The sequence below is a fragment of the Leptonychotes weddellii genome, chromosome 15, assembly GCF_054177405.1.
Source record: "Leptonychotes weddellii isolate Sample4059 chromosome 15, ASM5417740v2, whole genome shotgun sequence".
NCBI classification, from domain to species: domain Eukaryota; kingdom Metazoa; phylum Chordata; class Mammalia; order Carnivora; family Phocidae; genus Leptonychotes; species Leptonychotes weddellii.
This window is the reverse complement of record NC_138383.1, coordinates 28779280-28790454: the sequence shown is the minus strand read 5'-3', so window position 1 is coordinate 28790454 and position 11175 is coordinate 28779280. Positions and strand designations below refer to the sequence as shown.

At 34.8% G+C, this 11175-nt stretch overlaps 1 protein-coding gene across 1 annotated transcript in view; it reads right to left on the bottom strand.

Annotated features, from left to right (window-relative positions):
* DHX40 (DEAH-box helicase 40) overlaps positions 1–11175 on the bottom strand; it is a 49404-nt gene that overhangs the window by 34655 nt on the left and 3574 nt on the right. The window contains exons 4-7 of the mRNA XM_081806034.1: positions 10139–10258; positions 9717–9944; positions 9432–9498; positions 8347–8478 (exon numbers count right to left, since the gene is read on the bottom strand). Coding sequence (XP_081662160.1) covers positions 8347–8478; positions 9432–9498; positions 9717–9944; positions 10139–10258 — 547 coding nt within the window. The remainder of the gene's footprint in view (positions 1–8346; positions 8479–9431; positions 9499–9716; positions 9945–10138; positions 10259–11175) is intronic.

Sequence of the window (11175 nt, the reverse complement as noted above, 5' to 3'; positions counted from 1 at the left end):
CTCTGGTAAGCGCTGTGAATTGTGCAAGACTGTTGAATCTCAGATCTGTACCTCTGAAACAAATAATGCAATATATGTTAAGAAAAAAAAGAAGAAGAAGAAGAAGGTAGCGGGAGGGGAAGAATGAAGCGGGGGAAATCGGAGGGGTGGATGAACCATGAGAGACGATGGACTCTGAAAAAGAGGCTGGGGGTTCTAGAGGGGAGGGGGGTAGGAGGATGGGTTGGCCTGGTGGTGGGTATTGAGGAGGGCACGTTCTGCATGGAGCACTGGGTGTTATGCACAAACAATGAATCATGGAACACTTCATCTAGAACTAATGATGTAATGTATGGGGATTAACATAAGAATAAAATAAATAAATAAATAAAAAGAAATGGTAATGACAAAGTCTAGGATGGAAGCTTCTGAATGGGTGGCTTAAGTGGGATGAAGGAAAAGATCACTTATAGAGTGTGTAAGTATACAGAGATCAAGGAACTTCAAAGCAAAGGACTGTTTGGGTGGATCACTCTACTTCAATAATCAACAAAACTTAGGAGTGATCATTCCAGTGAGTGAGTATACAAGTCAATCTATTGGGGGTATGAAAAGAAATTATTAGCATTTTTATTTGTATGTTTCATAACATCTTTTTAAGCTGTTACATATATCTACAATTGTACATTATACAATAGAACAGTAAGTACATATATACCTTAAGAAGAAAAAAAAATTAAATGCCTGGCTGTATTTGTTTTCCATAAGATATGCCCATATTTGTTTAGAAAATTCATCTTTTCTAATTGAGCAATCTCAAATTGTTTTCTTTTCAGTAGTCGAGAAAATCTTAACAAAACCTGTTTTGAAATAATAAAGTACAAAACCTGTTCTTAAATAAAATCTTACAAAGATCCATGTATTCCCAGTATATATAACAGACCAAAGGTGAACCATTATAAGGAAGAAAAGGAATGGCACAGATGAGCAGTTTTAAAATCATGGAACTAAGCCAACCATCTCATTTTATAAATGAGAAAACTAAATCCCAGAGAGGTCAAGTGACTGGCTAAGATTTACAGACAGACAAATTTGAAACCAAGTTGAGTAATGTTGCTATTCTTCCACATTATTCAGAAATTAATTTCACAAGTAAAAAAGGGCCAGAAAGGCAGCTTATAAAAGATATGTGGAGAAGCTCTGAGGTAAATACAAAAATAATTCCAAAAAGACCTATTTCTCTTAGATTTGTAGTTAACTTTGGTTAAGAATTATTTTTTAGGTATTAGACTTAGGTAGCTCATTTCTTCCAGATGGCTCAAAGGAGTTTTATACTACTTTGTAGTTCAAATTATGCTTATACATTATTTATGATCTGCTTGTTCTACTACAATGTAGCTCCATGAAAAAAGGATTTTCTTTTATCCAAGACATATCCCCACTACCTAGAACAATGTCTGGATCACAGAAAGTGTTCAATAGAATTCAATGAATTGATAAATAAAAAATGCATTATATAAATAATAAGTTAACATCCTTTCTACGGCACTACCCTAAAAATTTACATAAATTAAAAATGTCCTTTCTGAACACATTTATCTATAATTAAGTCTATTTTTCAATCAACCCATTTCTAAAAATACTTAATTTTGTAAGTGTTCAGTTGAAGCAAAATTTCAGTTTCATTTACCATTTTGTTCACTATAATCAATTAAAAAGTCTTGAAACTGTTTTGACAAGACTCACATTTATTTCACTTCCATTTCACCCACACACTTTAATACCATATTCCCCAAGTACAAACACACACCAGTTTAATTTTATTTATATATATATATATATATATATATATTTTTTTTTTTAGTAATCTCTAAACCCAATGTGAGGCTCAAACTCACGACCCTGAGACCAAGAGTCGCATGCTCTTCTGAATGAGCCAGCTAAGCACTCCAACACATATCAGTTTTATATTTGTTTATAAAGGTTTGAAAAAAGTTAAATATATCCTAAAGCACATTCTCACTCTCCAGGAAGGAAAGGGGAAATGGAATACTTTCATTAATATGTAGTTAGGTCTTAGGATGTTATTAATGGGGAGGGCAGGGGATTGGCAAAGAGGCAAAAAAGATGTCCAAAGTCTACCAAGAAATAAGGATATTGAGGGGCACCTGGGTGGCTCAGTCACTGAGCGTCTGCCTTCAGCTCAGGTCGTGATCCCAGGGTCCTGGGATCGAGCCCCGCGTCAGGCTCCCTGCTCTGCGGGAAGCCTGCTTCTCCCTCCCCCACTCCCCCTGCTTGTGATCTGCTCTTGCTATCTCTCTCTCTGTCAAATAAATAAATAAATAATAAAATTTAAAAAAAAATAGATAAAAAAGAAATAAGGATATTGAGAGACCACTCAACACTCATAATGAAGTAACGCTCCTAGATTTATGCATATGACACATTGTATGTTAAGGCCAATGAAACTTCCTCATAGAATATCTTGTCCCAAAGTCCCCCAAAAAGATTCCAAAGCAGAACTATTTCTGAGAAAGAGAAGAAAAAGAACATAACTTAAAGTAATAAACAGAAACTGTCAATCAAAGGGGGGAAAAGATGACAGTTTCGGAGGAAAAGAAAGAAGTACAACACTGCTTGGCTAAAACTGTACCCCTCTGCCCCCAAGAAGTTATTTTTGGGTGAGTCAAAAATATCTTGAGAATTCTCAGTAACACAGCTGAAAATCAAATTCCTGACACAAAGAAAAGGCTTGAATAATGAGTAAATGCAACTGAAAAGGTAACTAGAAGGAAGTTAAAAAATATGGAAGACAGGCAATCCAACATAAGAATAATTGGTATCCCTGAAGTAGAGAAACCAATAAATATATAAAAATTATATTCAAAGATATAACACAAAAGAGTTTCCCTGAAATAACTGAATTTTCAGATCAAAAGTACACATCATAAAAGTTCATCTTGTTTGTGATGGTCATTACACGGGTATGTACATTTGTCAAAATTCACTGAACTATACACTTAAAACAAGCATAGTTTATTGTATGTAAATTATACCTCAAAAAGTTGATTTTTTAAAAAAGCACATCAAATTCTAGGAAATTTTAATATAAAACACTCAACACCAAAAAAATCCTAATTAAAACTACTGAACTTTCAAAATCAGAGAAATTTAAAAAAAAAAAAGAAATTTTCAGGCAGACAGAAAAAGCAAATCACTTACAAGGAAGGGGAAAAAAAAATCAGGCTGGCCTCAGACTTCTCCACAGCAACATTCAGTGCCAGAAGACAAGTGGGCAACATCTACCAAGTTCTAAGGAAAAGAAAGTGTGACCCAAGAACATAAAACCCAGCCACGACATAGTTCAAGTATAAAGGCAAAAGCAAGACATTCTCAAACATAAAAGAGTAAAAACAAAAAGTAACAATCAAGAGCCCTTCTATTGGAAAAAAAAAGTTAACAAAACCCAGGCAATCGAAAATTAACCAAAAGTAACTTAAGAATGGAAAAGCCATGGTAAAAGGATTGATGATAAACATCTAAACAATGTAAAAATAACTAACAAAAATCAGAAGGGAAAGATACAGAAGAGTCGAAGTATTTAAGTCCTTATCTTTCAAATCAGAGAATCAGCTTAGATAAGATCTCCAATCACACATGGTCTAAAAAGAAGAGATTAACTTCAACTTCTTAAAATTTTTCATCTTTTTAGACTTGACAGCAACCTTTTATATCATATTCTCATGTGGTAAAGAAAGTTACTTGACGTTTAACAATTCCTTCAAGTACATTCACATAAAATTACATACTTTTTTAAAAAGCAACTAATAGTATAATCTCACTTTAAAAAGTATTTCTATCAACCCACCTGTTTACTTCCTTATCCTTCTATATGTACACACACACACACACACACACACACAGAGAGCTGGTTATTTTTATATGGAGGAACTTGAGGTGATTTCTTTACTTTTACCTTTGTAACTTTGGACACTGCTTAAATTCTTTATAATGAAACTGTTATCATTTTTCCTTAATTGAATAGTTTTTCTTAAAGGAAAACTGGAGCAAAAATGTGAAGACACTGAGAGTGTGTTAATTCTGCACAGTGGGAAATGGATTGTTTTTGTACTTTTCTACACTTTAAAAATTTCTACAAAAGGCTAAAGGAAAAAACATTAAAGAACATATATAACAAAATGCAATTTTTTGTTAAAAAAAGCTAAACAATAAAAATATATTTATGTTAAAAATATATTTAAATATATTTAAAAAGTTTAGAATACACCTCAGAATATTAATAGTGATTATCACTTAACCATGTTGGTGATATCTAAGTTTAATTATCTTTCTTACTTTTCTGATTATATTTTACAACTACATACTCTACAACTATGTACTCTTTACAACTATGTCTGCTTTGTAAGACAAAAGAAAAATTTTCCCATTTGGAGAGAGTAAAAGTTTTTTTTTTTTTTTAAAGATTTTATTTATTTATTTATTTGAGAGAATGAGATAGAGAGAGCATGAGAGGGGGGAGGATCAGAAGGAGAAGCAGACTCCCTGCTGAGCAGGGAGCCCGATGCGGGGCTCGATCCTGGGACTCCAGGCTCATGACCTGAGCTGAAGGCAGTCGCTTAACCAACTGAGCCACCCAGGCGCCCCTAGAGTAAAAGTTTTTATATGAAGCTCATTAGCCTTATTCCCCCCTCATCTTTAATCTTAACATTTAAGGAAATTATCACAGACATAGCCAAATTCTACGTACTTGCCAAAGTGAGATAATGTCTTTGTTTTGCAGGAAAAAGAAAGAAAGAAAACTACTTTTAGATTAATGCAATAATCTAAATGTGCAGTTTTCCTCTTTTAAAATACTGGAAATAAAAAAGGAAATGTAATAAAAAATACTGCCTACACTTTGAGCTTGAGAGAAACTTGCACTAATCCAAGGTAAAGCTCCTTTCCTTTTCTTCAGGTATTCTGAAAACACATGTACTATTTTTTCACCCCCTACTGAATGGATAACCAGTTACCAAATGCAGGTTTACCATGTGACCTCAGGAACATCACTTAGTCTCTATCTGTTCAATAAAGAAGTCTGATTATGCAAGAAAAATATTTATGGGTATATGTGCATTTTTCTAGAGAAAGAAACCATGGCTTTCATTATCTTTTAAAAAGAATCTCAGATTCCACCCTCTAAAAAGGCTAAGCAGCACTGAATTTCGATAATTACTTATAGTGCTAAAATAGTCAAATTCCATGCAAATATTTGTTGCTTATGAAGTAACAGGTATATTTCAGTAAACCTGAAGAATTGCAAAATCTTGAACAAAAGAGGGAAGTCAGAAGAGCAAAAAGGTTCGAGGGAAACAAGAATAAGGTTCTAGACAGTTTTCATACAAGATATAACATAATGTCTAGCAGAAAGTGAAAAATCTGGAACTCATTTTAACAAACATCTAATCAGGACTTTTTCAACACATAATACTCAAGTAGTTCACAATTTCAGAAAGGAGATGAGGCAACCATAACGCAAGGGAGAATGTGCTCAGTGCCACAAGAGGTATAAACAAAGAAGAGATCAAAGTCAGTTGTGAGGTGGGAAATCAGGGAAGGTTTTTATCGAGGTGGTTGCACTCGTGAAACAAAACAGCAAGATTTCAGCCAGTAAGAGGAGAGAATAAAAGGGAAAAGGAGGAGTTCAAGTGAAGGGAAATATCAAATGCTGTCACAAAAAAGATGCAGAAGGAAATGGAATAAAAAATACTGCCTACACTTTGAGCTTGAGAGAAACACCTCAAAGGGTGGGGGTTAGAGTTCAGCCCAGGGAGTGGGATCATATAATCTTGGCAATAGAAGGGATACCACAGCACCTCTTCACATTTCACAGTTGAGAATTTTTTGTCAATTAGGGAGGTATCTTAAGATGTCCCTTTAAAACAATCAGCCACCCTCATTGCTAGCCCAGAAATAAAAGCAAATACAACATATCCACCTCATAATCTTCACTTTTCACTAAACCTAGATCTGAGTCATTTTTGAACCCTCCTCACAACAGGCTACAAGCAGGAAACCCTTCTTCCCTCTCCTCACTCCCAAGCATAAGCTTTATGTTCCTAAGACATAATAGGAAATAAAGGAAATAACATTTTAATAGTGTTTCTCCCCACCACCCGAAGTAGCAATAATAAAAAAATAAGTGCCATATTCTATTAGCCAGACTTAAAAAAAAAAAAAGCCTAAGATCCCAGGAACCTGCCACTCACAACTTCACCTCACCCATTACTCAGTACCTCATCAGCTCCATCTGAATGCCTCTTTGCATTGTTAGAAATTGCTCCCATAAATATTATTATGCTCATAATAGATCACCAGCAGCTTGCCCTTAGAGTGCCCTTGGAACCAGAAGGGAAACTAAAATAAACAAAACCCTTCAGTAATGGCTCTACTGACAGGCAGCTCTACATCTTTACCATTCACACATACACGCCAACACAGAAAATCTCATACCCTGGGAATTAAGGCTGAAACCAGGCTGAAATCACACTGGAAGGATAATGAATGCCAAGTTATTAAGTTAGCATTTTAATTTAGCTGGTAATAAGGAATGGCTGAGATACCCAACAGGAAAATGATACAGAGCTGTGCTTTTGAAGGATGATGCTTACCACTGCAGGTAGGATGGTAAATTACATCAGGGAAAATAGGTTAGCAGGTTATGTTAACAACTCAGGAAAGCAAATTGAGGATCCCAACTCTAATGATGACAATGAAAAACGAAAAAGAAGAATGAATGATCTGGACAAGATTTAAAAAAAAAAACAAACCAACCTGTAGGAGTTGTCACTTATTTGGACTGAATGAGCTAGGATGACATGATACACAGACTAGAAAGCCCTGTGAGAAGATCCAGGAATTCCAGAATGCAGGAGTGAGACTTAACTAGAGATAGTCAACCTCTCCAAAACAGAGAACTCTAAGAAAACAGCAAGCTAAGGATAAAACCTTAAAAAATAGTCACATTTAGAGAGGAACAAAGGCTGGGAAGGGTGGGAGGGCAGCACACTTAGAGAAAGAGTGGTCAGGAGAACCAGGTAATTAAGTATTATCCCAGATGACAGCATTTCAAGGAGACTTATTATTATCACAAAATCAAAATACAAACTAATGAAAAAAAAGCCATGAGATTTGAGAAATAGGAGGTCATTCACAACCTTTAATAGTATAAAAACTGTATTTCAGGCCATTAAACAAGATGCAATAGCAGACTCAGCATGCTATTTTCAATGTGACAGTAACAAAGGAAAGAATGAAATTACTTATATAGAAAAAAAATTTATATTGTTAATGGTTAATAACAAAGCAACTCTAATGAGTTTTGAATTACCTCAGCAGTAAACAAAATAAATTTAAAGGAGCCAGCGGATCAAATCTCCAGAAAACAATGAAAACCTTAAATATCTAATAAAGACCCTAAGAATTCCCTTAAAGATACAAAAACCTAAAAACAGATTTCCATATGGAGGGCAAGGGCCACCATCACAAAAGAGATTTCTAAAATAGCACATGGTCTATGGTTATTTACCAAAACATATTCCTAACTTTTTTTGTTAACATAAGATTAAGAACCACCTACTGAACAAAAACAAAAATACATATAAAATATAAAAACATAAAAAATATATATATAAAAACATTCAAATGTTTTTTACATATTTAATGCTAATCACAATCAAACTCTAAATAGCTTCCCTTTTTTACATATCAAATTCCATAATAAAGTAGTTTTACTAAACAAATTCTAAACCTAATTCAACAATATTTATTATGAACAAATAACAGAATAAGAGTTTGCATTTGCTCTTGGAAATTACAAAAGAACAGCATCATTCTTGAAAAGCAGACTGTGTGCTACTTCAAAAGAAAACAACCCACTATGTTTAGTCTCAGATGTACCTGGATGTATATGATCTCTAGAAATTCTTTGGCAATACTAAATTAGGTTTGATTTATGGTACTACTATCAAGAAATTATAGTCCTAATTTCAAAAAATTACCAACAATATTTTTGTTCTGCTGGGAGAGGACACAGCCCACTCTTAAACAATATCAAGGTGGGGGGGGTGGTCCAAGGCTCCTGAAAAAGTGAGTATGAAAAGACTTTGAGAAAAAAATCACTTCTCTCAAGGAATGCTGGTTCCCTTAAAGTTCTATTTCATGACCTGGGTGTTGGTTATAAAATGAGTTGTTCGTAAAATTAACTGACCTAAACGCTTAGGATCTGTATACTACTCTGTACGTATGTAATTATTCAATATTTTTTTTAAAAAATTAGTCAAATTTTCTATTCTAGTGAGGAATTACCTGTTGTCATAGATCCATAACATGGCAATATTAACAAACCATCCAGAGTTGTATCTTGAACATCATAATCATAATCAACAGACTCTGCCATCTGAAAAAGTAACTCACAACTTTTTTCAATTTCAAACTGACCTGAAATGAGGGAGGGAAAATAATGTCAGCAACTGAACAGCAAAATTAATTTAAGAATGAAAAAAAGAGAAGTCTTCTGGATTATTTTTGCATAATAGCTATTTTCAATCTCATTTGATCTAAAGAAGATGAACACATAAATTGAACCAAATCTCAACAATAGAATTGAAAATAGAACACGAGTTTCCAAGGAATTTAAACCTCTACAGGAATAAAAATGTTTATAATCTTCAAGCCTATCATCTTGTTAACACAGTATTTGAGGAAGACTCAGTAAAGTTAATCATTAATATAGAAGAATCTAGTCCAGGAGATACTGCATTTAGGTGTATTTCAAAATACTTAAGTAACCGGAAAAAGGCAGAGACCATTACAATGTCTCACTTCTGACATCAGTACAAGGCAGAGTAGGAGGTGAGCGATAAAATGACTCATTTCTGTTAGTAGGATGCTGCTAATTGAAGAATCACACTAGTTTAGGATTTAATCTATTTTTGACTTCCAAAAAAGGCCTGTCTATGAGACACGGATTCAACACCTTATGTACTGCTATCACACAGTACCATCCCACCACTCAAAGAAGAAATGAATTAGTAAGATGTCTTTTGAAATAATGGAATTAATCATTCAGATCCAGGACTGTTTGGTATGGTAACAGCTCTATATAAGATAGGCTAATAAAATATTAATACTTTACCATTTAATATCTTTTTACTAAAAGGTCAGTGTGTTTTACATATGTTTACTCATGAGACTGGCAGTTTTTATGGCAGTATAGAATTATCTTATATATCTTAAATAAAATAGAATATCTAAAACTTTCAGATAATCATACAAAGCTAAGGCAATATGAGTTAAAGCCCAGTTTTTCCAACAAAAGTAACACTACTGTGATGCCACACTCTGCTCTTATATAAGTAGTAAAATTTTTAAACCTGATACTGAATGCTCACCAGTCAGAAAAACCAAGATGTCTCCAGCCATTTCATTCAAATGGATATCCATGGTCACTTTAACAATCTAAAGCAAGAAACACAAGCATAATATGCTGATGGAAATAGTCCCCCACTCCCAACCACCTCCCCTTATTCCACAGAAAAATTAAATTTGGTTCTCGAAACTTCTAGGACCTATAAGGGCCGCCATTAAAATAAAAGGGAACAAACAAATTACTGAACTACTCAATCAACTAGAATCATAAATATAAAAAAAGACACAAAAAGGATGCCAAGTAATACCGCTTGAATATATGCAGTATTTTCTCTGTCTCGTGGGCCAATCAAATTGCAGAACTTTTCTCTGACTGGATAAAGCCTTCCAGGTATATCAAATATTGGACAATTTCCAAAGAATGTAGAGAGCTTGGCTAATTCCATAGTTGCTGACATCACCACAACTTTCAAATGTTCCTTCCTATTAGGAGACTTCTCCTGAAATAACTTCTTCAATAAACCAAATAAGATGTCCTGAAAAAAAAGTAAATTTCTAATAAGTCACGAGTACACCTACCAACCAACTTATTTTAAATATCTTGCTTTCCTAACCAAAGAATTCCTATTTCAATAGAATAAAATGTAAGTAAGACCAAGCAATTCTCTACAGGGTAAAAGCTACCCCAAATAAGTAAACTAATAAACAACCAGCATATTAAAATACTCACTGTAGTTAGAGTCCTCTCATGGGCTTCATCTAAAATGATGACACTGAACTTGGTAAGATTTGGATCTCCCAAAATATGTTTCAGTAAACATCCATCAGTCATATATTTGATTGCAGTTTCCTGATGTTCAAACAGCAGAGTGTATCAACTTATATATATATAGTGTTAGAGAAATTCACCCTTGCTTTGCATACTAAATTCCCCCCCAAATGTGCAGCCATTAAGTGATCCACCTAATCTGACTAAATAAAGTATATAAATTAGTCTAATAACAAGGACGGTAAATTGTAAAACTTGTGATCTATACAGGGACAGAGATAAGGAACTAAGGTGGATTTTCTGGGATAAAGCAACAGAAGGGGCCAATAAGGAGGTATAAAGTAGTCTGGGGAAAGTGGTAAGATAATGCAATGGCTTCCCGTGAGCAAGTTGTGGGAAACAACAATGAAATGGGATCCATCTCCCTGTCTCAGCCACTATTTCTTTCTTTTAAAGATTTTTTATTTATTTTTTGACAGAGAGGGAGACAGCGAGAGAGGGAATACAAGCAGGGGGAGTGGGAGAGGGAGAAGCAGGCTTCCCGCCGAGCAGGGAGCCCGACGCTGGGCTCGATCCCAGGACCCCGGGATCATGACCCAAGCCGAAGGCAAATGCTTAACAACTGAGCCACCCAGGCGCCCCTGAGCCACTATTTTAGAGGACTCAGAAGAAAAGGCAGAGGAAATAGTTAGGTGCACAATTTCCTCTCACTCTCTTTCTTCCCTATTTGCTTATTTTATTTATTTTTTTTCAAGATTTATTTATTTTTTTGACAGAGGGAGACAGCGAGAGAGGGAACACAAGCAGGGGGAGTGGGAGAGGGAGAAGCAGACTCCCCGCTGAGCAGGGAGCCCGATGCGGGGCTCGATCCCAGGAGCCTGGGATCATGACCTGAACTGAAGGCAGACGCTTAACGACTGAGCCATCTGGGTGCCCCCCTATTTGCTTATTTTATTTTTTATTTTTTAAAGATTTTATTTATTTATTTGAGAGAGAGA